The 27,814-nt window shown below is 50.4% G+C and overlaps 1 protein-coding gene across 1 annotated transcript; it reads left to right on the forward strand.

Moving 5' to 3' along the window:
- On the forward strand, nucleotides 1-27,337 carry VEGFB (vascular endothelial growth factor B). Its single transcript, XM_077323935.1, has 7 exons — nucleotides 1-683; nucleotides 6,014-6,056; nucleotides 20,915-21,111; nucleotides 21,903-21,976; nucleotides 23,620-23,652; nucleotides 24,620-24,745; nucleotides 26,679-27,337. Exons 1-7 carry the CDS (start codon nucleotides 609-611, stop codon nucleotides 26,698-26,700), a joined length of 570 nt encoding a protein of 189 aa, XP_077180050.1. The 5' UTR covers nucleotides 1-608; the 3' UTR covers nucleotides 26,701-27,337.
- Nucleotides 27,338-27,814: the final 477 nt, after the last annotated feature.

Here is a 27,814-nt window from a genome sequence, read left to right on the forward strand (position 1 = left end):
GGAGCGCCCTCCCCGGCGCAGGCCGCCTCCCCCGGCCGCCTTGTCTGCCTCGGGCCCGTCTCCAGCCGCCCGGCTCTCCCTCCCCTCGCAGGGTGGGATTGGGAGGTCACATGAGCCCGCGCGGCTCCCGGCTCCTCTTGGCCAGCGCCGCCGCTGCCCGCCCGCCCCTCTGCTCCGCCGCCGCCACCGCCACCGCCGGCCCCGCCTGGCCCTCGGGCGCCCGGCCACGGCACAGGAGAGGAGAGGAGAGGAGGCGCACCTGCCGCCTCCCGCAGCCGCCTCCAGCCCCGCGCCCACACGAGAGGCGAGGCGAGGAGGCGCCCGCGGGCACCCGTGCCCTTGGCGGGGCGCTGCGTGGCCAGCGGCTGAGGCGCTCCGGAGGGCACCGTTGCGGGCCGCGGGGGGGCTGGGCGCGGGCGGCGGAGCGCCCGAAAGTTTGGCCAAGTGGCCCCGGCGGCGCGCGGCTGGCTTGGGCGACCATGCGTGGGGGCCGCGGGGCGAGCGGAGGGCGGGGGCGGGACGCGTCCCCCCCCTCGGGGCCCGGCCGCTAAAAAGGCCGCCCGCCCGCCCTCCCGGAGCCCCGCCGCCGCCTCCTCCGCCGCGGCACCATGCCTGCCCCCTGCGGTGCCCTTCAGCTCCTCCTGGCGACAACCTTGCAGCTCCTGTCCTGCGCCGCCGACACGGTAGGTGGGCGCCCAGCGCCAGGGGGGCGGGAGTTGGCACCGGGCAGGGGCGGAAGGGGGCCGCGGGAAGGGGCTGGGGGGGGGGTCGCCGTCCGGGGGGGCGGGAACGAGGAGCAGCCAGCTGGCGGCGGGCGCTGCGGTCGGGGGCGCTGAGAGGCGCGGGCATTGGAGCGGCGGGGAGGAGCCGCAGAGGGCACGGCTGGCAGCCAATGACGGGGAGGGCATCGCCGGGGGCGAGGGGGGCTGCAGACAGGGGAGGGGGCGCGGCTCCTTCCCCCTTCCTCCCTTGCCCCACGGCCGCTGCCCCACTGGGAGGCGGGTTAAGCTGGCGCGGGCTGGGCAGTTGCGTTCTGCAGTGGCAGCAGGGATCCCCCGATCCGACTTCCCCGGGCACGGCTCTGCCCTCCACCCCCGGGGAGTTGCCTCAAACGAAAAAGCCTTCCCCCCCCCCCCCGGTGGTCGCGGTATCTTTTTCATCTGCAAGACCCGCCGACAGGATCGGGGGGCGACTTGGACAAGATCGGTGGCTTCCAAATTCGTTTCCATCCAATCCCCTTTAGCCACGCCCCTTTCTGCCTCCCCCTCCCCACCCCGGGTCAGCAGGACTCTAGTGGCCCAGAGGGGTGAGTCCCTCTTGCCCACCCCTTTCCCACTTGAGAGGCCGTGGTGGTCGCCCTCGAGGCAATGAATCTGGAGTTCAAAAAAGATTTGGTAGAAACGCTCTCTGCACATGCTCAGGGGTCTCTTGCTTCCTGTGTTTCGGGTTTCACGTTCCAGGGTTGAACCTGTGGCAAAATAGAGAGAGGGGAGAAACCTTGCCCTCCCCCCCTTTTGTCCCTGCTGGCTGAAAAGGTTGAATCTTTCATCTCGTCCCCAGGTTTTAATCCGATTTGCTGTGCCCGTGCTTCTCTTTCCCTTTGAAACGCTTTCCCAGCGCTTTCCCCGCCCTTGCTTGTTCTTCCGGATCCCCCTCTGGCTTTGCCCGAATTAGTTGCCAAAGTCGTTTTAAAGGTTTGAGGGGCCAAAGTCGTTTTAAAGGTTTGAGGGGAGGTGGAGTTACGAGGTACTTATCGATGTACTTGCTCAAGGCCATTGGTAACCTTGACCACATCCCTATAAGGTAGGCCAGCATTCTCCCCCATGCACCAGTGTTGCAGACAGGAGGCTGAGGATCAGTGTTCCAGGCTGCTGTGTGAGTTTGCAGCATAGCAGAGACTTGAACCTGGGTCTTCCAGGGTCACCTCTGGGTCGCAGCCACCAGGTTATGGCAATCCCTGCAGTTAGCACCACTCAGAGGCTTTGCCGTTGCATGTCCCTTGCACAAGGACAGAAGGCCACTGCCATGTGGCGTCTTAACAGGCAGCGTCCCTTCCCTGCCCCTCTCTCCTAGCATGTCCGTATCACGCACATGAGCCCAAGCCTGTGCCACAGTGAATCGGTCCGTTCTGTACACATCCTCTGATTCAGCACTGCAGACGAGGTTGCCGTCACACATCTCCTCCCCCCCCCCCCCAGCGGGCTGACTTTCAGTAAGGGCCGTTCACCTGAGGGTCACCCAGCTGTGCTTTCCTGGCGCACGAAACGCACACCAGCAGACTGGTGCTGCAACATGCCTTGGAGAACTTCCACGTGCTCCACGAATCCAGATGCTTTTTCCTACCAGCCTGACAGCCTGGGTTTCTTCTGCCCCCATGTGGGATCTCTCAGGGGTAGAGTGGGGGAGGGAGGGGGAGGAGAGCATGCGATGCACAAGCCGCTTGTGGAGTGCGTTACCGCAAGATGTGGGGGCAGCCCTGAAGCCTGACGCCTTGGCAAAGAGATCCCGACGAAAAAGCAAGCTCCGTGAAGGGGTGAATTAGCTGGGAGGGTGGAAACGAGGGAACGGCCGTCGGTTTTACGTTTTGTTTATGAACTTCCAGAGGCGTCTGGCTGGAAACAGGATGCGGGACTCAAAGGTCTGATCCAGCAGAGCTCTTTATGCCCTTATCATAAAAATCTGAGCCATTCCTAGGGGTGGGGTGGTTCAAAGGGACGGAGAATTTGGGGAGAGACTTCTGTTTGGACTGTCCAGACTTTTGCCTTGGCAAGATTCCGTTTCTCTCTGTCTGGCTCTTCAGAGCAGCGAGTCTGTCTTAATTCCACAGGGGTGCGGAAAACTTTCCTATGAGGAAAGGCTGAGGGATTTGGGGATGTTCAGCCTGGAGGAGAGGAAATTGAGAGGGGACAGGATGGCTCTCTTGAAAGATCTGAAAGGTTATCACTTAGAGCAGGGGTAGTCAACCTGTGGTCCTCCAGAGGTTCATGGACTACAATTCCCATGAACCCCTGCCAGAAAACGCTGGCAGGGGATCATGGGAATTGTAGTCCATGAACCTCTGGAGGACCACAGGTTGACTACCCCTGACTTAGAAGAGGGCAGGGAGCAGTTCCTGTCGGCAGCAGAGGACAGGAACCCTAACCATGGTAATGGGTTTAAGCTACGTGTAGAACGATATCGGCTAGATACCAGGACAACAGGTTTCACAGTCGTCGTTCAGCCGTAGAATCGACTGCCTAAGGAGGCGGTGAGCTCCCCCTCACTGGCAGTCTTTGAGCAGCAGCTGGGCAATATTCCTTTTAAGTATCAAGACTCGTAATTCCAGAAGGGGTGGCATTCAGAAAGCACTATGACTGTATGATTAGATGCATACATGTTTCAATGGAGAAATATGCATAAAAAAGAAATTAACGGGCATTGTCGGCCCTTTAAAACATTGAGAAAAGGGGATTGGTTGCCAGGATTGATTGACAGGCGGAAGAGAGTCACGTGTAAAGCATGTTGCTCTCTTCTGCCATTTCCAGAAGGCAATGTGGAGGGTAAGAAATGCGAAAAGGTGGCAGACTAAAGTGAGACAGCAAGAAGGTGAGGCACGATAATATTTAATGGAGTCCATATTAAATGGACTCCGGGGAATGGTGGAGGACAGGAAGGCCTGGAGGATCATTGTCCATGGCAGGGGTAGTCAAACTGTGGCCCTCCAGATGTCCATGGACTACAATTCCCATGAGCCCCTGCCAGTGCTGGCAGGGGCTCATGGGAATTGTAGTCCATGGACATCTGGAGGGCCATAGTTTGACTACCCCAGGTCCATGGGGTCACGATGGGTCGGACATGACTTCGCACCTAACAACAACACACCAATACGCTGGCATAATATATTTTTTTTGATGTGTAGAAAGGCCCTTATCCTGGATACTTTGAGGCTGATCCTGCATTGAGCAGGGGGTTGGGCTAGATGGCCTGTATGGCCCCTTCCAGCTTTAGGATTCTAGGAACTGGGTTGAAGACAGATCCAAGCCCCTAAACATCTCTGCTTTTTAAAGAGAGCAAGTTTCTAGTCCTTAGGTTTGCTAATCTCTGTATAAAAACAAGTGGGCGATGTCTGCTCAGAAGCCGGGCTGGTTTATTTATTAGAGTTTAATTCTATCTTCTCCAAGAAATTCCAATGGAATAATTCCCCCCTCCCCCCAGCTCAGGCTAGTCTGATCGCATCAGAGTTTTGAAGCTAAACAGGGTCTGTCCTGATTAGTATTTGGATGGGAGACCACCATGGAAGCCGGGGTTACGATGCAGAGGCAGGCCATACAAAGCACTTTTTGAATGTCTCTTGCCTTAAAAACCTTGAGGTGGCCACAAGTCAGCTGTGACTTGGTGACAAAAGACAGATCCTTTTGATTACCTTTCGATGTCGCCTAGTGGATGCTGCAGAAATTCGAACCCGTGTCTCTCCAGACTAAAACACTGACCACGAAACCACTGTGGTGGGAGAGACTGACTAAGGCTTCCCGTGGTCAGGAAGGAAGATCTCAGAGTGCCCCACTTCCTCCCTGGCTCTCCGCATAACTAACAAAAGCAATCCTGTATGATGCAGACTTCTCTTGAAACCCAGAATATAAATTCTATAAAACCACATATGCTGCGTAAATGAGTCCCGCTTACGTCGTCCATCTGTGTGCATGGAAAGCGGTGTCGAATCACAGCCAATTTATGGCAAGTCAAGGCAATAAAAGCCCAGAGGCAGTTCCTTGAAGGTCTCCCATCCAAATACAAACCAGGGCCAACCCTGCTTCATTGTGCTGCTAGGGTCCTCACTAGAACACTTTGGAGGGCCCACATTCAGCCGGTACTCCAACATCTGCACTGGTTGCCAATTTGTTTCCGGATCAACTTCAAGGTTTTGGTCTTAACCTTTAAGGCTACACGCGGCCTGGGTCCTGCCTACCTACGGGACCGCTTGGTTGCTTATGCCCCCCGCAGGGCCCTTCGCTCTGCAGGTGCAAACCTACTGGTGGTTCCGGGCCCTCAGGATGTTCACCTGGCCTCGACCCGGGCCAGGGCTTTTTCGGCCCTGGCCCCAACCTGGTGGAATGGGCTCCCGGAAAAAGGGCCCTGCCGGAGTTAACGGCTTTCCGCAGGGCCTGCAAGACGGAGCTCTTCCGCCAGGCCAGGGCAGGCGGTCCCAATATTAGATCTGGGCTCCCTGGATTCATCATCTGATTGCCTCACTCCCATATTAGCAACATGATGTCCCCTGGCTAACGTGGGGCGGTTAGTCGGGTTAGTTAGTGCTCGCCTGTTGCCTAACATCGATAGTGTGAATTGGTTTTAATGGTTTTAGCTATGGGTTTTATTGTAATTTTTATTGTGTAAACCGCCGTGAGCCTAAGGGAACGGCAGTATATAAAAGTTTAATAATAATAATAATAATAATAATAATAATAATAATAATAATAATTTCCAAGAGCTGATGAGAATAAGCTAGCCTTAGCCATCCAGGTCAGGCTATATCCCTTGTGCGTTTGGCTTAATGGGATCCAAAACGGGGGGCTTTTCTTTGTCTACCCCCAACTATGCACAGGATGTGAAGGCAGCAAGCAAAGAGGAAGGCCCAGCAGGAGACAGAATAACTCAGTCCAAGGGGCCACGGCCCAACAACAGGGCCCCTGGGAGGTTATCCGTTTGTAGGACTCTGTACTCTGCCCCATTTTGCCCGATCCCTCCCACTGAGATCTCACATCCGCCTGTCCCTCACGAGGATTTTTCACCTCCCTCGCACCCAACTCACAACAACAAATCGCCGTGCTGCCCCTGTAAGGTCCCCACAGCCACTCATGTGCCCGGCGGGGTCTGCCTGCACCGGTCGTGGGGGAAGGGAGATTGAAGGATGGATCGGGTTTTTTGGCTGGCCCCAAGAAAGAAGAACGGAAGAAGCTGCAAAGTGGGCTTGACATAGCAGATGGGAATTAGACCTCTTGTTTCTGACCCGGTTCTCTTTCCGATCCATTTGCAGATGATGAGTCCTGAGGCTGACGCGACCCATCCGTCAGGGGAAGGTAAGAACGGGGAGAGGGGGAGGGCTGTGGGCATCGCCAGAGATGCAAAGTGCATGCAAACTGTCCCGGATATCCCCTTACCAAGGATCCTGACCTAATGGTTTCTATCGCCCAGGGTCAGTGGACAGTGCCACCTTTGACCTCCAGGACAGCAAAAGCAGAGTCCAGTAGCACCTTTAAGACCAACAAAGATTTATTCAAGGGGTGAGCTTTCGAGTGCAAGCACTGGACTCTGATTTTATTGTGCTACTTCAGACCAACACAGCTACCCATTTGAATCTATCCTCCAGGACAGTCCAGCGTGAATCCGGCCTTCGCGGTTCTTAATACATTTGTTATTGTTAAATTTGTTTAGGATGTGGACCTCCCAGGCACACGTGAATGTAGGAATCATAGAATCATAGAATAATAGAGTTGGAAGGGACTTCATGGGTCATCTAGTCCAGCCCCCTGCACTATGCAGGACACTCACATCCCAATCGCTCATCTACTGTAACCTGCCACCCTCTTGAGCCTTCACACAATCAGCCTCTCCGTCAGATGGTTATCTAGCTTCTGTTTAAAGCAGCCTAGGGCTGTCAGAGGACCGCTGTCTCCAGTGGGTTCGTGTTTGTGAGTGAATTGGTCATTTTGAAATGGGGATGGGAAATACCATTGACTTGCAGTTGACTAAGAATAACCCCGGAGGTTGTTCAAGGCAGGAGACGTCAGAGGAGGCATGAGAGCGTGCTGTTGCCTGCCCCAAATAGAAACCCGTAGCTTCCCTAGCGAATAGCAGTGGGGAGGGGTGTCTCACTCAAGCTTTCCGTGGAATCCGGTCATCTGTGAGTCTCCTGTTGCCATAGATCAGGGGTAGTCAACCTGTGGTCCTCCAGATGTCCATGGACTAAAATTCCCATGAGCCCCTGCCAGCGTTTGCCCCTGCCAGCCCCTGCCAGCCAGGTTGACTACCCCTGCTAAAGTTGAGTGCAGAGAAATTCGAGTTCCACTCCTGCACATATGAACCGACTCCTAAACCCATTTTTCGGTTATCCAGTGGGGACCTCTGCATAAATATTTCATTTGGCAGATGGGTATATTTGATGTATTTAAAGTAAATATTAGCCCTCTTTCTTCCGTATTGAGCTCAAGGCAGCCGTGCGAAATAGAAAACATAAAATAGATGGCATTCAAAAACAAAAAGCCTATGTTTAAAAGCACAATTTAGGACCATGTTAATCAAACAAAGTCTTGAATAAAGCTGTTTTCATCTCAGGGTTCCCAGCTCTGGGTTGGGAAATGCCTGGAGATTTTGGGGATGGAGCTACAGAGCTCACCTTCCAGAGTAGCCGTTTTCTCCAGGTGAACTGACCTGGCGCCTGGAGATCAGTTGTAATCCCAGGAGATCTCCAGCCACCCCCTGGAAGTTGGAAACCTTATTTCAACTACCTTATTTCACTGAAGAGCCTCTTGTGGCGCAGAATGGTAAGGTAGCCGTCTGAAAGCTTTGCCCATGAGGCTGGGAGTTCAATCCCAGCAACCAGCTCAAGGTTGACTCAGCCTTCCATCCTTCCGAGGTTGGTAAAATGAGTACCCAGCTTGCTGGGGGGTAAACGGTAATGACTGGGGAAGGCACTGGCAAACCACCCCGTATTGAGTCTGCCAAGAAAACGCTAGAGGGCGTCACCCCAAGGGTCACACATGATCCGGTGCTTGCACAGGGGATACCTTTACCTTTACCTTTATTTCACTGAGCCAGGTGCATCACAGGGCTGCCCTGGAAAAGGCCCTGCCTTGTGTAAGCACTGAACATGCTTCTTTGATGGATGGGTCAGTCAGGGGGTACTTTGGCAACGATCTGAACTCTTGGAAGGGAACCCAGTGGGAGAAGACCAGGGGTAGTCAAACTGCAGCCCTCCAGATGTCCATGGACTACAATTCCCATGAGCCCCTGCCAGCAAATGCTGGCAGGGGCTCATGGGAATTGTAGTCCATGGACATCTGGAGGGCCTCAGTTTGACTACCTGTGGAGTAGACGGTCCTTCAGATATATACGTATGAGGCTGTGTTGGGGAAAATTTGAGGAGAAGAAGAGCTGGGTTTTTCCATGCCCTGCTTTTCACTCCCCAAAGGAGTCACAAAGCACCTTCCCTTCCTCGCCCCACAACAGACACCCTGTGAGGCAGGTGAGGCTGAGAGAGCTCTGTGAGAACAACACTATCAGGACTGTGACGAGACCAAGGTCACCCAGCTGGCTGCCTGTGGAGGAGTAGGGAATCAAACCCAGTTCTCCGGATCAGAGGCCGCCGCTCCTAACCACTGCACAAACCCAGTCAGACGGCCAGGAAATTGAGGATGGGACACTGTTGTGTTCAGACCTGTTAAACCACAATTAAGCGCCAGTTTGCTGTGATGGGCACCAACATGGCTTGCTTTGTTCAGCCGGCAGGCTTCCCTCTTTCCTCCCCCTGCGCCAACCCAAACTCCAGTTTGAAACCAGCTTGAGTCCGCTGGGACATCGTAACTGCAGGCACCTGGGCAAACTGGATTTTGCTGGCCCCCTGCAAACCGAGGTTCATCCCCAGCCGGGGTGCGATGCTGTGCTCAGTGTGAGAAGGGAGGCGAACGCCCAAGCACGATAAACAAGCCGCGTTCATCCCCGCTGTGGCAAACGAGTCGACGACCTGAGGCGAAGAATGACGCATGACGGCCTAATGCGGCCAATATTATGTATAAATTCAAACATAATCAAGAATAGCACGGTGGGTGGCTGCAATTGCAATAATTGGTGATTACTTCTCAATCGGGCAAGAGGCTGGTGCTTTCCTCATGGAGACCAGCATGCGGCTGTTCCTCCCTTGCCGGATGGTTGGTAGTGATGGTGATTGCACACGACAGGTTCTCTCTGTCGCTTCCCTGCCTCAGGCAAAAGTCATCTCCATACCCACGCTCCAGGGATTTTCTAGAGTTTTAAAACACTCATCTCTGTTGTCTGGAAATCAGATTGCAGGAGATCTGTCAGTCCAACCTGGAGGTTGGCAACTCAGCGTGGTGTCGTGGTTAAGAGCGGCAGCTTCTAATCCGGCGAGCCGGGTTTGATTCCTCGCTCCTTCGCATGCAGCCAGCTGGGTGACCTTGGGCTCGTCACAGCCCTGATAGTGCTGTTCTCACAGAGCTGTCCTGTCAGAGCTTTCAGCCCCACCGACCTCACAGGATGTCTGTGGTGGGGAGAGGAAGGGAAGGCGATGGCAAGCCGCTTTGAGACTCCTCTGGGGAGTGAAAATCTGGATATAATAAACAATTCTTCTTTAGAAGCCAGTGTGGGGTAATAGTTGAGAGTGGTGCACTCTCAACTGGAGAGCCAGGCTTGATCCCCCCCTCGTCCCATGCAACCAGCTGGGTGATCTTGGGCCAGTCACAATTCTCTTAAGGCTGTTCTCCCAGAGCAGTTCTCTTAGAGCTCTCTCAGCTCCACTGACCTCGCAGGATGTCTGTTGTGGGGAGAGGAAAGGAAAGGTGTCTCAAAGCCACTTTGGGATTCCTTCAGGTAGTGAAAAGTGAGCTATTAAAAAAAAAAACAGTTCTTCTTTTGTACCCATAAGATTCCGCTGCCTGCGTTCACTAAACATGAGGAGAGCAACAGAGGGGAGGCACAAACATGCTGGCTCAGCCCCCGGCCCATGTGCGATGGCCAGGTCGTCTGCACTGTCCAAGCAGGCAGAAGAAATGTCCACGCACAGACTTCCTCTTGGGAGTGCTAGGGGGTGAAGCCTGTAGGGGTGGCGCCTGAGGAGAGTGGGGCTTGGTAAGGGGAGGGACTGCCGTGGGGTACACCTTCCCAAGCAGCCCTTTCCTCCCGGTGAACCGATCTCTGTCGGTTGTAGCTCAGTTGTAATCCCGGGAGATCTCCAGCCGCCGCCTGGAGGCTGGCAACCCTACTCCTCCCCGTGACACTGGTGATGTTGTCATCACCAAAGGGAATGAGGCTGGAGCAATCACGGTCATTCTCCTGCTGGACGTTCAGCCAATGGGTGTGCAGAACTTCAGTGTCACATGGTCTGATTGCTGAAAGCAAGGATGCCAACCTCCAGGTGGGAGCTGGGGATCTCCCAGAATCACAATTGATCTGTGGACAAACAAGATCAGTGCCCCTGGAAAACGTGGCTGCTTTGGAGGGTGGACTCTGTGGCATTATACCCTACGCCCTCCTCAGGCTCCACCTCCTAATTTCCAGAGGTTCCCCAACCCAGGGTTGGCAGCCCTGGCTGGAAGTGCTGTAGAAATGCAAAACGTTATTCGTTTTTGAATAGTAATCGCCATAAAAGGCAGGCAGAAAGACTAGGTAATATTTTGTACCGGGTGTGCAATGCATTCCATATGGGTTAGCACAGAAAGGCTTACAACACCCTTGCGAGGTAGACTGGTGCTGCTCTTCTCAGTTTACAGATGGAAGACTGAGAGAGAACTGTTGCCAAAGGCCAGCGAGTGAATTTGTGTCTGAGGCAAGATTTGGACCTGTGACCTTCTGGCTTACAAGTCAGTCCCTCGGCTCCTACGCTCCGCTTCCATGCTTGCCGAACGATTACAAGCCAATAAAAACAAACAGAGGAAAGACGGAAACAAAAGAGAAGTCGTGATAAAGGAGGGGACATTTCTAAAGGTCATCCAGCAAACATGCAATACTTCAGCGAAACAAATAATGTATGTTCCTCTAGCAGACATAGTGTCATCTTGGGGTTAGAGTGTGAGGCTGGGATTTGGGAGGATCCGGGTTCAAATCCTCTCTTAGCCATGGACGCTTACTGAATGACCTTGGGCCGGTACCCCTTCCGCAGCTGAACCCACCTTGCAGGGCAGTTGTCGTGAGAATCAAGTGGAGGAGAGGAGAATGCTGTTGTTAGCCACTTTGGACCCCTGCTGGGGAGAAAAGCGGAGTATAAATCTACAAATAAAACCGCTTGTGTCTGCCCACAAAAGTAAGCGAGGCGAGTTTGAAAGGGACCAAAGCCTTTCTGAGAATTGCCCTCCGAAATCCATGTGGATTTTGCTTTCTAACATGAGATTTGTAATGAATGTACATTCCCATGGAAGGAAAAAACATTTGCCTGTGTGATGCACAGGTAGAGCAGGAACTTACGACAAAGGGATCTGTCCCTTGCAGAAAGTACAGCTTGCACCAGGAATGAAGGAAAACTCACAGTTTTGAGGAATAAGCAGAATCTTAATTCTAGAAACACATGGAAGGAAAAGACAACTTCCTTACAGACCAGGGTCACTCTGGTATGAATCTCGTTTAGTACCAGCTTGGTGTAGTGGTTAGGACTGTGGAATTCTAATCTGGCAAGCCTGGTTTGATTCCCTGCTCCTCCTCCACATGCAGCCAGCTGGGTGACCTTGGGCTTGCCACAGCACTGATAAAGCTGTTCTGATTGAGCAGTGATATCAGGGCTCTCTCAGCCTCACCCACCTCACAGGGTGTCTGTTGTGGGGAGAGGAATGGGAAGGAGAATGGAAGCCGCTTTGAGACTCCTTCAGGTAGACCAGTGGTTCTCAACCTGGGGGTCATGACTCCTTTGGGGGTCGAACGACCCTTTCACAGGGGTCATGGCAGGGCAAGCAGCTTGGTCGGGGGGGGGGGCGCCATCCACACAATAGTCTTGTGGGGTAGATCGAGATAGAGCGTTTGTCTGTCTGGAGCAGCAGAAAAGAGCGAGATCAGCAGGGTGGGACAAGAGGCAGAACTGAAATGAGAAACTCCAGGAAAAAAACAATTTATATGCAATCATGAACCATGGATCTTCATGCTATTGCTCAGTTTCTGTTTAATTTCCGTGAAAGAACGCTTGCATAATTTTATGGTTGGGAGTCACCACAACATGAGGAACTGGATTAAAGGGTCGTGGCATTAGGAAGGTAGAGAACTACTGAGTTAGAGAAAAGTGGGATATAAGAACCAACTCTTCTTCTTCTTCTACCCTATGTGGAAGCCCAGTACACAGTTGTGGTTCCCTCTATTACTGTTCAGTGTGTGCAGTTATTGCTCACACCAGCTCAAGGGATCTCAGGCAGAACAGCAGACGCAAACATCCAGTTTTTTCCTGGTGAGATGAGATTGGTGGTAATCCCAGGAAATCTCCAGCCACGAGGGCAGCACCAGCCGACCTGAGAGGGCCACGGTCATATAGCAGAGTGCTTCGGAACTCGTGAAATATGCCATTTAATTTCTAAGCGCTATCATGATTAGGACTGATTAAATCCCATTGCAGTTTTAGACCCTGATCGGTTTGTATGGGAGAAAGAAAGAAAAAGCAACCTCCAACCTTCCTAGAGAAATAAAAGACATGCTCTAAGTCAGGGGTAGTCAAACTGCGGCCCTCCAGATGTCCATGGACTACAATTCCCAGAAGCCCCTGCCAGTGAACGCTGGCAGGGGCTTCTGGGAATTGTAGTCCATGGACATCTGGAGGGCCGCAGTTTGACTACCCCTGCTCTAAGTAGTGTTGCCTGTATTAAAGTATATCCTGCCATTTGTGTGTGTGTAAAGCGCCATCAAGTTGTTGCCGACCCCAAAGCGAGGGGCTTTCAGGCTAGTCATTAAGCAGTGGTGTCTTCTTGTGGCCTTCCTCTGCAGAGCCTTCCTTGGTGGTCTCCCTTCCCTGCTTAGCTTCTGAGATCTGGCAAGAATAGGCTGCCTAAGGAGGTGGTGAGCTCCCCCTCACTGGCAGTCTTCAAGCAAAGGCTGGATACACACTTTTCTTGGATGCTTTAGGATGCTTAGGGCTGATCCTGGGTTGAGCAGAGGGTTGGACTAGATGGCCTGTATGGCCCCTTCCAACTCTATGATTCTATGATTCTAAGATTGGACTCTATCATGCTGTTTGCCTTTCCTCCTACCCTTTAGCAGAAACTGAATGGGAATTTATATTCCACCATGCTGTGAAAAGCTGCCCCTGCCAATTTCGGCACATTAAACCTCTGTTAAAAGGCCAGGACTTTTCGCTCCAGTCCTGTTGGCACTCGTAGTTTTAAGATGATACATGTATGTCTCACAAGGTGCTGCCCTAAAAGAAAGATTCCTTTCACCCACAAGGAAGGAATGCCTCTTCTAAGGAATGCCTCTTCTGCTCTTCAAGGGGCCAAGGGGCCAAGCCCTATGAAGATAGGTTGAGGGACTTGGGAATGTTCAGCCTGGAGAAAAGGAGGTTGAGAGGGAACATGATAGCCCTCTTTAAGTATTTGAAAGGTTGTCACGGAGGAGGGCAGGATGCTGTTCCTGTTGGCTGCAGAGGAGAGGACACGCAGTAATGGGTTTAAACTTCAAGTACAACGATATAGGCTAGATATCAGGAAAAAAGTTTTCACAGTCAGAGTAGTTCAGCAGTGGAATAGTCTGCCTAAGGAGGTGGTGAGCTTCCCCTCACTGGCAGTCTTCAAGCAAAGGTTGGATGCACACTTTTCTTGGATGCTTTAGGATGCTTAGGGCTGATCCTGGGTTGAGCAGGGGGTTGGACTAGATGGCCTGTATGGCCCCTTCCAACTCTATGATTCTATGATTCTATGATTCTATGATTCTATGATTCTATGATTCTATGATTCTATGATTCTATGATTCTATGATTCTATGATTCTATGATTCTATGATTCTATGATTCTATGATTCTATGATTCTATGATAGGTGCAGGCAGAATCTGAGTAGAGGCATTCCTCCTTTCTGGAATACCTCTTCTGAGACAGCAGCTAATTTCACACACATTGGATAGTCTCCTTTAGCAATTGTTTGTGAATCGATTTTCCTGTTTCACGCAGGAAAATCTACCCACAAAAGTACACTGAAAGAGCAGCAGCTAATACATGTGAAATTAGTCCATGTCTGCTGTTTTATGAGTGGGCTTTAACAAACAATTTGATCTTATATCATATACAGGAGAATCCCTCTTCTAACAGCGAGCTGGGGAAGGCAGCAAGATAGAGGCCAGTCTAATCAGATCTTGGAAACTAAGTTGGGTCTGTTCTTGGACGGGAGACCACCAAGGAAGGCTCTGTAGAGGAAGGCCATGGCCAACCACCTCCGCTTCTCCCTTGCCTTGAAAGCCCCTGGCTGCAGGTTGAGACTTAGTGGCACTTTGCACACACAATAGAGAGCCGAACTGGGGGGTGGGGGGGAGGATTAAATCTGTTGCCAGAGTAATCGGGGACATGTCGAGCCAAGCAAAACAGTCTTTAATCTGTTACTTAACTATTCAGTTTGAAGTTGCCACCCTCCTGTCCCGTTTCCTGGTGCCCACACCACTTCTGTTGTGACGGGTACAACCAATTCCATCTAGAAGTCCTGCCGAGTCCCCAAATTCAGCATTTAAAGAACCCAGGAGTCCTGGTTTGCAATCTATGAATTCTTCCACCAGCCATATCAATTGTCCCCCCAGCCCACCCCCAATGAAAACGCAACCTTTGTCTCAAAGGTTGGTCCCCCTTGCGCTAGTTCTCTAAAACAGGGGTAGTCAACCTGTGGTCCTCCAGATGTCCATGGACTACAATTCCCATGAGCCCCTGCCAGCATTTGCTGGCAGGGGCTCATGGGAATTGTAGTCCATGGACATCTGGAGGACCACAGGTTGACTACTCCCTGCTCTAAAACCAAAGAATCCGTTTGGGCCCCTCCCTCCCAGTTAATCCCCTGTCGACCCTCTCCACATCCAAGGTTCCCCTGCTCCGAACAATTGATGCCCAGTCCCCTTCCAGGGCTGAGAAGGAGTCCCAGGAGCTCTGACTCTTAACAAGTAGTAAAACCCCATCCTTTCCCCTAGTCTCCCAAAAGTGCATTAAAAAATGAGCAATGGGACAGAGGGCTTCCCTTTGATTTATCGCCCTGCCTTTTAAGTGATTCATCTGCAGATTAATCGCTCCGGTTTATAGAAACTCGCGTATCAACAAAGCCACAATGCAGATGCTTCTGAGAGATATCGGAGGAAACAAGAGAGGGCTTACCGTTTAATTTCAAAAAGTTGGATTGTTCGGAGGAAAGGTCATCTTTAATCTTCTCTGTTTCACTCCCCTGTGGCCGTAGGACGCTGGAACCAGGACAGCTTTTTGAAACAGGCACACACCAAAGTAAACTCTCTGCCTCTCCGGTTAAAACTGGCCTCTACTACTTTAGCTTCAGATCAGGGATTATTTATGCAAAGACCACCGAGAGGGCAATCTGCTGGGCGTTCAGGACAATTGGGGATAAAGGGGAGGGTTTTGTTTTGTTTTGTTCTAACCTGATTTTGTTATAACCAAGCTAGGCTGATCTCAGATCTCAAAAGCTAAGCAGGGCCAGCACTGCATAATACTTGGATGGGAGACCACCAAGAAAGTCCGGGATTGCTATGCAGAGGCAGGCAATGGCAAACCACTCCTGTTTCTCTCTCTCCTTGACATCCTTCTGGGTTTGACATATATTAGCTGTGATTTGAAGACGTTTGGACACCACTAGTGCACTGTGCCCAAGCTATCCCAGTCTCATGAGATCGTGGCTACTAGAATCATAGAAGCATAGTTTTGGAAGGGGCCCGACAGGCCATCTAGTCCAACCCTCCTGCTCAGTGCAGGATCATCATCCGGGATACGTCTGTGTCCAGCTGCTGCTTGAAGACTGCCAGTGAGGGGAGCTCCCCACCTCCTTAGGCAGCCCATTCCACTGCTGAACTGACTGTGAACATTTTCCCCCTGATATCTAGCCCGTTCTAATGGAGTTTAAACCCATTACCCCTCTCTTCTGCTGCCAACAGGAACCTTTTCCTGCCCTCCTCTAAGTGACCACCTTTCTGATCCTTCAAGAGAGCCATCCTGTCCCCTCTCAACCTCCTCTTCTCCAGGCTGAACCTTCCTGAGTCCCTCAGCCTTTCCTCATAGGACAGTGGTTCTCAACCTGGGGTTTGGGACACCTTTGGGGTTCGAATAACCATTTCACAGGGGTCGCAGCAGGGCAAGCAGCTTGGCCGGGTGTGTGTGTGTGTGTGTGTGTGTGTGCGCCATCCACACAACAGCCTTTCAGGGTAGATTGAGATAGAGCATTCATCTGTCTGGAGCAGCAGAAAAGAGCGAGATCAGCATGTTGGGACAAGAAGCAGAACTGAACTGAGAAACCCCTGAAAAAAAACCCAATTTATATACAATCATGAACCATGGATCTTCACACCATTGGTCAGTTTTGGTTTAATTTCAGTGAAAGAACACTTGCATAATTGTATTATTATTATTATTATTATTATTATTATTATTATTATTATTATTATTATTATTATTATTATTATTATTATTATTATTATGCGATTTATTGCCCGTCACTCCCTTGCGGCTCGTGGCGGGTTACAACATTCTAAAACCCCATAAAATCCATTAAAATCTGTTAACGATAGCTACAATCCCCCAATTAATAGTTAGCAAGCTAACATGGCAAGATCGGCTCAACTTCTCCCTCCCTGTATGATTGGGGGTCACCGCAACACGAGGAACTGTATTAGGGTCGCAGACACAAATAAAGTCCTAACAAAAATGATTGCCAAATTTGCTTGGTTAGCTATAAAAATAAGGCAGAGCCCTAATACTTTTACACTTGATCCATATGCAATTGTTCTTATTTCTCGTTTTTATCCATTCGTAATTGATTTTATATCTGTAATTTTAGGTTTTCTACTGGTTGGTCTATGACCGTAAATAAAAATTGGTTGGTTGGTTGGTTGATTGATTGATTGATTGATTGATTGATTGATTGATTGATTGATTGATAGATATTAGGGTCGCAGCATTAGGAAGGTTGAGAACCACTGTCATAGGGCTTGGTCCCCAAGCCCCAGATCATCCTCCTTGCTCTCCTCTGAACCCTCTCCATTTTGTCCATATCCTTTTGGAAGTACTAAGCAGAGTTAGGACTCAGAGGGGAGACCACCAAAGCAGTCCTGGGTCCTGATCCAGAGGGGGACAATGGCAGACCACCTCTGAACGTCTCCTGCCTTGAGAACCCCATCAGGGGGTCCCCGTAAGTCAGCTGTGACTTCAGGGCCTTTCCACCCCCTTTTGGGACCTTGGGCTGTTCCTTCTGCCTTACACGCCACGGCTTCTGACAGCTAAGGAGAATTGTTTTAGAGTGAGAAATGGCCTCACCCTGAAGAGTAGGTCTCACAGGTCCCTAAAAAAGTGGTAAACAGCTAAGAGGAATCCAACCTAATCACGCAGTTGGCTGCTGGCCCTTGGCCATGAGGGTTTCATTGGATGTATGCCTACGTGTTGTGTCGGTATATAATAAATATACTGTGTAAACATTTCAATAATGCCTGTCTAGAATGTTGTTCTTATGTCCTAATTTTTCACTTGGGGATTGTCTGATAACGTTCCATACTTGGTGGGCGGTTATGGACCAAAGGTTACAATCCCGTTGTAGATGATCTAATTTACTAGTGATTGGAACAAAAAGCCAGCGAAAAGTTGTGTCTGGGAATCTTGGACTAGCCTGCAGGGCCCCATATATCATTTCTAGGGGTGCCAACCTCCAGGAGGCACCTGGAGAAATCTCCTGAGATCACAGTTTACCTCAGATGACCAGTTTCTGTTCCGATGGAGAAGATGACTGAGGGTGGGGTCTGGAGCATTATACCAGAAGTCCCTCCTCCCGAAATCCTGCCCTCCCCAGGCTTCATCCGCAAGACCTAAAAGTATTTCCCAGCCCAGAGCTCGCAGCCAGCTGAAAGCCAGCTTGGTGTAATGGTGCTTCTAATCTGGTGAGTCAGGTTTGATTCCCTACTCTTCCACATGCAGCCAGCTGGGTGACCTCGGGCCAGCCACAGTCCTGTTAGAGCAGTTCTCACAGAGCAATTTCATAGAGTCATAGAATCATAGAGTTGGAAGGGGCCATACAGGCCATCTAGTCCAACCCCCCGCTCAATGCAGGATCAGCCCTAAACATCCTAAAGCATCCAAGAAAAGTGTGTATCCAACCTTTGCTTGAAGACTGCCAGTGAGGGGGAGCTCACCACCTCCTTAGGCAGCCTATTCCACTGCTGAACTACTCTGACTGTGAACATTTTTTTCCTGATATCTATCCTGTATGGTTGTACTTGTAGTTTAAACCCATTACTGCGTGTCCTCTCCTCTGTAGCCAACGGAAACAGCATCCTGCCCTCCTCCAAGTGACCTTTCAAATACTTAAAGAGGACTATCATGTCCCCTCTCAACCTCCTTTTCTCCAGGCTGAACATTCCCAAGTCCTTCAACCTATCTTCATAGGGCTTGGTCCCTTGGTCCCAGATCATCTTCGTCGCTCTCCTCTGTACCTTTTCAATTTTATCTACATCATTCTTGAAGTGAGGCCTCCAGAACTACACACAGTACTCCAGGTGTGGTCTGACCAGTGCCGTATACAATGGGACTATGACATCTTGTGATTTTGATGTGATGCCCCTGTTGATACAGCCCAAAATGGCATTCGCCTTTTTTACCATTGCATCACACTGCTTGCTCATATTTAGTTTACAATCCACAAGTATCCCAAGGTCTTGTTCACACACAGTGTTACCTAGAAGTGTATCCCCCATCCAGTAGGCATGCTTTTCATTTTTCTGACCCAGATGCAGAACTTTACACTTATCTTTATTAAATTGCATCTTGTTCTCATTTGCCCATTTTTCCATTGTGTTCAGATCTCGTTGAACTCTGTCTCTATCTTCCGGAGTATTTGCCAGTCCTCCCAATTTGATGAGTAGTCCCTCCACCCCCTCATCTAGATCATTAATAAATATGCTAAAAAGTACTGGACCGAGCACCGAGCCCTGAGGTACCCCGCCACTCACCTCCCTCCAGTCTGATGAAACACCATTGACAACAACTCTTTGAGTGCGGTTCTCTAACCAATTCTCTATCCACCTAACTATCTGAAAATCCAGATTGCAGTCCTTCAATTTATCCATCAGAACATCATGGGCAACCTTATCAAAAGATTTACTAAAATCCAAGTAAACGACATCCACCGAATTTCCACGATCCAGCAAACCTGTTACTTGGTCAAAAAAGGAAACCAGGTTGGTCTGGCAGGACCTGTTGGAGACAAATCCATGCTGACTTCCTTGGATCACCAAATGGTCCTCCAGATGTTTGCAGATCGCTCCCTTTAATATCTGCTCCATTATCTTCCCCACAACAGAGGTCAGACTCACTGGTCTGTAGTTTCCCAGGTCATCCTTCCTCCCTTTTTTGAAGATTCCGGGAGATGCCCAGGCCTCACCTGGAGGCTGGCATTCTGAGGGCACCTGGATTCCACGGTTCAACACCATTCGTGGTCTGGGCCCCACGTACCGAGAGATCACCTAACTGACTTCATCCCCCAGAGAGCACTCTGCTCCGCCAATACAAAGAGGCTTGTGATCCCCAGAAGATAAGCACTTGGCCTCAACCAAGGCCACGGCCTTCTCAGTCCTGACCCTCAGCTGGTGGAATGAGCTCCCAGGAGAGCTGCAGGCCTTACAGGAGCTACCTCAGATCCAAAGGGCCTGCAAAACAAAGCTCTTCTGCCAGTCGTTTGAGGCCAATGAACTGATGAAACGCTGCCTTAGGCCCTCCCCCCGTGGCATCCTCTCCCTCCTGGATCAGAAGGGAGCAGCTCAGCTCATACTGGCAGCTTACAGTGACTTGATATATTTTAATGTTTTTAATGTTATGTGGTTTCATTATGTTTGTGCATCATTTCTGTGGTAAACCGCCTTGAGATGGATGTGCCAAGAGGGGCGGTCATAGAAATCCAAAAATAAGACAGTTTGGAGTCATGGTTCGGAGCGCCAGCTTCTAATCTGGCAGTAGTATGTGTGAAAAGGATCTAGGAGTCTTTGTAGACCAGACATTGAACGTGAGTCAGCAGTGTGACTCGGTGGCTAAAAAGGCAAATGGGATTTTGGGCTGTATCATGCACGTTTGTGCCGGTGGCCGTGCTTCCATCTCCCCCCCCCCCTCCTGCAGAAAGAAGCTTGCCGGGCCACAAGCTAATTGGCTGCTTTGGCAGCCGATTTGCTTGAGGCCTGGGAAGTTTCTCACTGCAGGGGGGGTGCCAAGGCCTTTGCGGTGCCAAGGCCTTTGCGGCCCGACACCGGGCCGTGGCCCGGTGGTTGGGGACCACTGATATAGAGGATGATGCAGAGTTGTTCTCTCTTGAACCAATGGAATGAAATTAATTCAAAAGAAATTCCGTCTAAATATGTGGAAGAAGTTCCTCAGTGGAACAGGCTTCCTCGGGAGGTGGTGGGTTCTCCATTTTTGAAAATGTTTAAACAGAGAGGCAGATTCTGTGAAGGTTCAAGGGAGTGGCAGGTTACAGTGGATGAGCGATAGGGTTGGGAGTATCCTGCATAGTGCAGGGGGTTGGACTAGATGAGCCAGGAGGTCCCTTCCAACTCTATGATTCTATCATTCCATGAGCCGGGTTTGATCCGCTCTTCTCCACATGAAGCCAGCTGGGTGACCTTGGGCTCATCACAGCACTGATAAAGCTGTTCCGACTGAGCAGTGATATCAGGGCTCTCTCAGCCTCACCCACCTCACAGGGTGTCTGTTGTGGGGAGAGGAAAGGGAAGGCGACTGTAAGCTGCTTTGAGACTCCTTGGGGTAGAGAAAAGCAGCATATAAGAGCCAACTCTTCTTCTTCTTCTTCTTCTTCTTCTTCTTCTTCTCCTCCTCCTCCTCCTCCTCCTCCTTCTCCTTCTCCTTCTCCTTCTCCTTCTCCTTCTCCTTCTCCTTCTCCTTCTCCTTCTCCTTCTCCTTCTCCTTCTCCTTCTTCTTCTTCTTCTAAATATGCTAAGAAACCTGGTATCCTGAGGGCATCTCTCTGACAGTGCTGATGTTCTTCTCCCTGCAGTGATCCGGTGGATGGAGGTGTATAACCGCAGCTTTTGCCAGCCCAAGGAGACGCTGGTGCCAGTGAGTGCTGAGCACCCCGGGGAGGTGGAGCACATCCTGGTGCCCTCCTGTGTGCCCTTGCGCCGCTGCGTTGGCTGCTGCTCAGACGAGGAGTTGCAGTGTGTGCCTGTCCAGATGCACGTGGTGATCATGGAGGTGAGAACCCATTGCACCGTTTTTAATCTCAAAAAGCCTGGAAGGGGACATGTAGCGGCATCACAACAAGGTTAAGTGCCCTGGGTTAAGATACAAGACGAGGTTAAGGTTAAGATACAAGATGAGATTTGTGTCTAGGGTTGCCAACCTCCAGGTACAGCGAGGAGGTCTCCCAGAATCACAATTGATCTCCAGATCGCTGTGATAATTACCCGGGAGAAATGGCTGCGGTCAGAAGGGTGGAATCTATACAGCACTGAAGTCCCGCCTCATCCCTTCCTAACCCCCACCCCTTCCAGGTCCCACCCCTAAAATCTCAAGCTATTTTTAAAACTGGAGTTGGCCCACCCTGCTTGTATCAGATGGAGGATGCTCTGACTCTCAAAATCCAGAGATTTCTTTGGCCTTTAAGGGGCTACTGGACTTGAATCAGGAAGAGATGCAGTGAAGGTTTAGGTAGGTCTCAGAACTGGATTAGACAAATGAGTAGAATATATGTCGATTGCTGTTAGCTAAGAATGGAGCCTCCAGCTTCAGAGACAGTTTACCTTTGGATGCAAGATGCTGGGTGCATTCTTAGGTCTGTCGGAAAGGGGAAATAGCACTGTGCCCAGCGACTAGCCAGGACAGGTAGATGGAACTCTGTGTTCAGAGGCAGTCTAGCACCGAACAAGTGATGCAGGGTAGGGCCATGGTTGGCCACGGGGGGGGGGGGGGAGACACCGGGTTAAACAGCCCAGCTGGCATGACCCAGGAAGGCAATGCTGATGCTCTTTCCCCTTGTTACCTAGGTGATGAAGACCCGGTTCCCACGCAGCCACCTGGGCCAGATGTCTTTTGTGGAGCACAGTGCGTGTGAATGCAGGTGAGAGAGTCAGCAGTTTGGGGATTAGAAAGGGGGGGCCTCGAAAAGCCCTTAATTGTAATAACTTTTTAGAATTGATGCGGGTTATTGTGTATTGTGTTGGACTAGGATCTAGGGAACCCAGGTTCAAACCCCAAAACTGCTGCGGAAGCTGACTGGGTGTCTTTGGACTAGTTGTTCTCTCTCAGTCTAACCTACCTCACAGGGTAGTTGTGAGGAGGGGAGAATGATGTTGTTTTGGATCCCCATTGTAGAGAAAAGTAGGGTGCGGTGTAGTGGTTAGAACGGAATTAGGGTGCTTTGGGTACTCACTGGAGAGAATAGTGGGGTGCAGATATCTAAATAAATGATAACAATGTGAGAAGAAGAGGAGTAGGAGTTGGTTTTTATACTCCACTTTTCACTGCCTGAAGGAGTCTCAAAGTAGCTTACAATTGCCTTCATGTCCCCACAACAGACACCCTGTGGGGCTGAGAGAGCTCTGACAGGACTGCTCTGGGAGAACAGCAGTATCAGGGCTGTGACGAGCCCAAGGTCACCCAGCTGGCTGTATGCGGAGAAGCGGGGATTCGAACCTGGCTCTCCAGATTACAAGCCACCGCACTTAACCACGACACCAGTACACAGACAACTGTAACAATGCACAGAAAACTACCAGTTTTATCATGCCATAATTTTTCATGCCCTATAGTCATACCTTCCTCCATTTCTCAAGAAGAAACAGGGGCTCTTCTTTGTACTTATAACACCTCACATAATCCTGAGGGTTTTCTCCTGTGTGCACTGTTGATATTACGTTTTGGCTGGACTGCCAATCACCGGCTGGGCCCAGAGATCTCCCGGAATTACACCTGATCTCCAGATCACTGAGATCAGTTCTCCTGAAGAAAATGGGTCCTTTGTAGGGTGGACTCTCTGACACGGCACCCCACTGAGATCCCTCCCTGCCCCAAACCCTCCCCTTCCCAGGCACTACCCCCAATTCTCCAAGAATTTCCCAACCCAGAGCTGTCTACCCTATATTGCAGTAGTATATTATATCGGACAACGTGGTGCACTTTATTACAAAACCCAGGGAAAACCAGAGAGCCATATCAGGCAAGGTTCTGGAAGTTCCTTAGCAGTATATTCCTTAGCAGTACCTTTCAGATAGCCCTCTTTAAGTATTTGAAAGGTTGTCACTTGGAGGAGGGCGGGATGCTGTTTCTGTTGGCTGCAGAGGAGAGGACACGCAGTAATGGGTTTAAAATTCAAGTATATCCAGCACATTTTCCTCTCACAAATGGGGCCCTGATTGAAATGCAGATTGGGGTTCCCATCTCTGGGTTGGGAGATTTCTGGAGACCTGGGGAAGGTGGAGCTAGGGAGGGGAGTCTATAATTCCATAGATCCTACCCTCCAAGGCCATAATTTTCTCCAGGGGAACCAATCTCTGGAAATCAGCTGGAATTTTGGGAGATCTCCAGGCCCCACCTGGAGGCTGGCAACTGTAGTGCTTGAAGAGGCAGAGAAGCTACCGCATACTGTATTGGACACGACATTTCCAAAAAGCCATGCTAATCTCGTTGACCCCTTCACGAGACCCCCAACCAGCCGGAAAGTCTTAACGTCTTAATTCTCCTCTCTTCGTTTTTACTCCTCAGACCAAAGAAATTGATTGCAGACAAAACAGAAAGGTAAGACAGTTCCCTCCCCCTCCTCTTTTATTAGCTAGTTCATTCAAGGGCAGTTAAAGATTAAGTGGCCGATTTAATCAGAATCATACTGAGCATTTATGTAACCTTTTTCTGGGAGCGCAGCATGCTTCAGCGACGTCAGCTCAGTTGTTTTGTGCCATAAATGCATGGAGCCGTCGCTGAGACTTCCTGTGGCAGTCATTTTGTTGTTGGCTCCGCCTCCCATGGCAGCCATTTTGTGGTTGTGCCCACCACCATGAGTCATGGGCTCAAAAAGGTTGGGGGGGGGAGGGAGGCTTGTGTTACAGTGCTGAAAAGGATAGGATGAATCATCCTAAAAATGAAATTCAGTGCTTTACTTTGTTTGATTGTCATGGCTTCCGACAGTTCTGAAGCTTCAGTTCTGTAAAGGAGCAAAGGGCCTCAAACTAGAAAATATCAGCATTCTGTAAAAACAGCAATTCCCCCCACGGTTCTTTGGGTTCAAAACTAAAACTCCCACAGTTCTTTGGATGAAAGTGGGGCTGCTAAAACCCAAGTGGAACCATTTTCGGTTCATGCTGCAGCTGTCACAATTAAACAAACAAGAAAAACAGCAAGGCCATAGGTTTGCCAACTTCCAGGTGGTGGCTGGAGATCTAGAATTACAAGTCAGTTCCCCTGGATAAAATGGCTGCGTTGGAAGCTGGTCACTATGGCATTATACCTTGCTGGAGCCCCTCCCCTCTAAAAATCCCCGCTTCCCCAGGCTCCACCCCCAAAATCTCCAGGAAGTCCCCAACTCTGAGCTGGAAACCCTGCAGACACCACCAAAGTGTGTTTTTTCTTGCAGCTGATCAAGGCGTGTGAGCACTGCTAGCAGAACAGGAAGAGGGTGGGGAATGTAGGTCGTAGTCCCACAAACTAGACAGGTAGGGTTGAAAGCCATGTACCCCTGATTCACCCAGAAACCCCTTGTCCCACCCAGGCTCCCCTGCCCGCCTTGTCTGGACAGACGGAAGCAGCCGGATCCAGAGACATGCAAATGCCACTGCCGACGCCGCCCTCAACGCTGCCGGAACCTGGGCCTGGAACTCAACGAGCACAGCTGCAGGTGGGAAGCTCCGTCGCCTCGTCTTCATGTGACCCGAAAATCTGCTTCTAAAGTGCATTGAAAGCGCATTATCCAATGTGTGCGGACTGGGTCCTGGACCCAGTCCGCACACATTGGATAATGCGCTTTCAATGCACTTTTGAAGCAGATTTTCCTGTTCTGCACAGGAAAATCCAGCTTCAAAAGCACACTGAAAGTGCATTATCCAACATGTGCGGAATGGGCCCAGGATGGTCAAACGATGCTGGAAACCAGGAACTCTTTTTCCCCCTCACAAAACATGGGCATGGAATTCTGCCTACCCGTTTCTCCTCATTTCTCAACCGTGTCTAGAGCAGAGATTCCCAACCAGGGGTCTATGGATCCCTGGGGAACTGCAGGAGCTCCGGAGGGGGTCCACATCCTTTCCCCTCCTGCCTTAATGGACTCGGCCACAAGCTAGGGAACCGGCTGCATTCATTGCTCCCCCTCCCAGGCCTCCGTGAGTTCTCTAGTGGTTTCTGCATGCCTATTCCTGCTTTAAACTGCCTCCTGTCTCTCCCCCTTCAGTCCTCCTTGAGCCTGCTTGGTAATCTGGTGGAAATGTCACTTCAGGGGGTGTGGCAGGGGCGTGGCCCGCTGACAACACTTCCAGGGCTCCTGGAAGCCTGAGAAATTATATCAAGGTCAAAAGGTTGCAAAAAGCTGGTATAGAGAGAGAAGGAAAAGAAAAGAAGGATCTTGGGTTGCCAACCTCCAGGTGGGAAGGCTGGCATTTTGGAATTGCAGTGTATCTCCAGACTACATCGATGGCTAATTTTTAATTTATTTAAAACATTTATTCCCATTCTCCTGGAGAAAATGACTGCTTTTGAAGGTAGACTGGGTGATATTATATCAGATATCATCCCTGCCCTTCCTAAATCACGACCCCCCCAGGTTCCACCTTCAAATCTCCAGTATTTCTGAATCCAGAGTTGGCAACTCTACGCAAGGACAGCAAACAGCCGAGATGAGCAAAGACTCCAAACCTTCCCAAGGAGGTCATATGGAAACCCTAAAAAGATTATTTACGACAGCAGTAAAATCCTCATAAAACAGCATATTAAAATACAATGGCTTAAAAAAAATCACTAATAGCAATTAAGATTAGAAGGGTGTGTGAGTGTGTGTGTGTGGGGGGGGTGGGGGGGAATGATCTGCAGACCAATGACCCACAGAAGTAACATTTAGACATTTTTTGGAACTTAGCCTAAAGTCTCCATTATCGAAAGAACTCCATCCCCCAGCCTTGTTTTGATCTTGAAGGCGTCAGAGCAACGGAGATTAGTGAAGCTTTGGGAAAACTGGGGGGAAAGCAGCACAGCTAGGGTCATGAATCAAAGCTATGATCGAGATGAGAAACGACTTGATTATGATGGGGACTGAACGGGACCGCTACCTCGGCCTGGAACCTCCCCTGCTGTCTAAAATCCAGCAAAACAAGCAAGCCAAACAAGCAAGCAAGCAACTAGTCACTTTTAATTATTTCTTTTTGCAACTGAGAAAGTGTCTGCCATTAATTACTAACCTTGACATTTTTATTTCTCCAATGTTTTTGTGATCTACAACTGAACTCAAAAGGAATGATTATATTTTTTAGCAAAAAAATACACTGCATAATTTGGATACTAGTCCTGAACTTGACCCGCCAAGACTCAATATAAATCCCTGCAAGAGGCTGCAAAACGAGCGGCTTTCCTTTCCAAAAGTAACCCAGAGCATCATAGAACCGTTACACCAGCAGTTTTATTCTTCCCCTTTAGCACATAAATGCCGGATTGAGCACCCTGAAGCCGACACTTAAGGTTCATCTCCCAGCCCCGTGCCATGCCAGAAATGAACTTTCAGACGTCGAAATGTGCTTTTTAGGGGCCACCAACTGAAATGTCCTGTCCTCTCCTTCTCTCTACAGGTGTGAGAAACTCCGCAGATGATCCCACTGGAGAGCGAGGCGGAGGGGGGGGGGGTTAGGAATAACCCCTTCCCCACGTTTACTTGTCCCTGGATAAGAATCTGGAAAGAAGGGCTTGAGAAACAGATTCTCTTCTGGCTGGTGAAGACCTGCTGGGAACAAGCTAGGGCTGTTTGTCGGGGAGAACTCTTTGTCCAGAGGACATCTGACGACTGCCAGGAAGGGCATGGCTCCCTAGGCCCACACCCCCCTTCATGCTTTCCTTGCAGTGGAGTGAGGCTGTACCATATAATGCCAGGACTGTCACAGAAGCTCCAAGGTCTCACTCAAGCCAAGAGACATTTTAGAGATGCTGCATCCGTATTTAAAATCCTAAACCTGTGGTTCACCTATGTCTCTTTTAATTTAATGGCTTCCCTTTTGAAGGTGCCTTCTGTGGTCCCCCTCCTGCCTGCCCTGTCTTTTTTACATTCACTGCCTTCTCACCACTACCCTCGTGCCAGGAGACCAGGGGGCTGAAGAAAGAGACACTTCTCAAACCTTCGTCCGCTGTTGGAGCCCCATGTCTGCTTGTACCTCCCGTCACGTGATGTTATTGTTAGGAATATTATTATGTTATTATAATATTCATATCCATAAAATCTGTCTGTAAGACCCTGCCACGGAATGGTGACCACTCTGTGGCTGGCGGGCGGGCTATGCCGTTCTTTCTCCCAGTCTCGCTGAGTTAGAAAGCTTCATCGGGGTACTTTGCAAGTTCTCATGAGTGAAAGCAGACAGGTCTCCGTCCCAAGAAGCCAGGGTGGTGGGAGGAAGGGAAGGAGAACGTTCATTCGTTCATTCATTTCATTCATTTATCCCATTCATTGAGAGCCAGTTTGGTGTAGTGGTTAAGAGCAGCACCTTCTAATCTGATGAGCTGAGTTCGATTCTGTGCTCCCTCACGTGCAGCCAGCTGGGTGACCTTGGTTTCGCCACGGCACTGATAAAGCTGTTCCGACTGAATAGGAATATCAGGGCTCTCTCAGCCTCACCTACATCACAGGGTGTCTGTTGTGGGGAGAGGAAAGGGAAGGCGATTGTAAGCTGCTTTGAGACTCCTTCAGAGAAAAGTGGCATGTAAGAACCAACTCTTC

The sequence above is a fragment of the Paroedura picta genome, chromosome 1 (assembly GCF_049243985.1).
Source record: "Paroedura picta isolate Pp20150507F chromosome 1, Ppicta_v3.0, whole genome shotgun sequence".
NCBI classification, from domain to species: Eukaryota; Metazoa; Chordata; class Lepidosauria; order Squamata; family Gekkonidae; genus Paroedura; species Paroedura picta.

Excerpts from the sequence above, each read along its gene's own strand:
- VEGFB (XM_077323935.1), top strand. The coding sequence starts at position 609 with ATGCCTGCCCCCTGCGGTGCCCTTCAGCTCCTCCTGGCGACAACCTTG. Across the intron at positions 684-6,013 it reads TGTCCTGCGCCGCCGACACG|ATGATGAGTCCTGAGGCTGA; the intron begins GTAGGTGGGCGC and ends ATCCATTTGCAG. Across the intron at positions 23,653-24,619 it reads ATTGCAGACAAAACAGAAAG|GCTCCCCTGCCCGCCTTGTC; the intron begins GTAAGACAGTTC and ends TGTCCCACCCAG.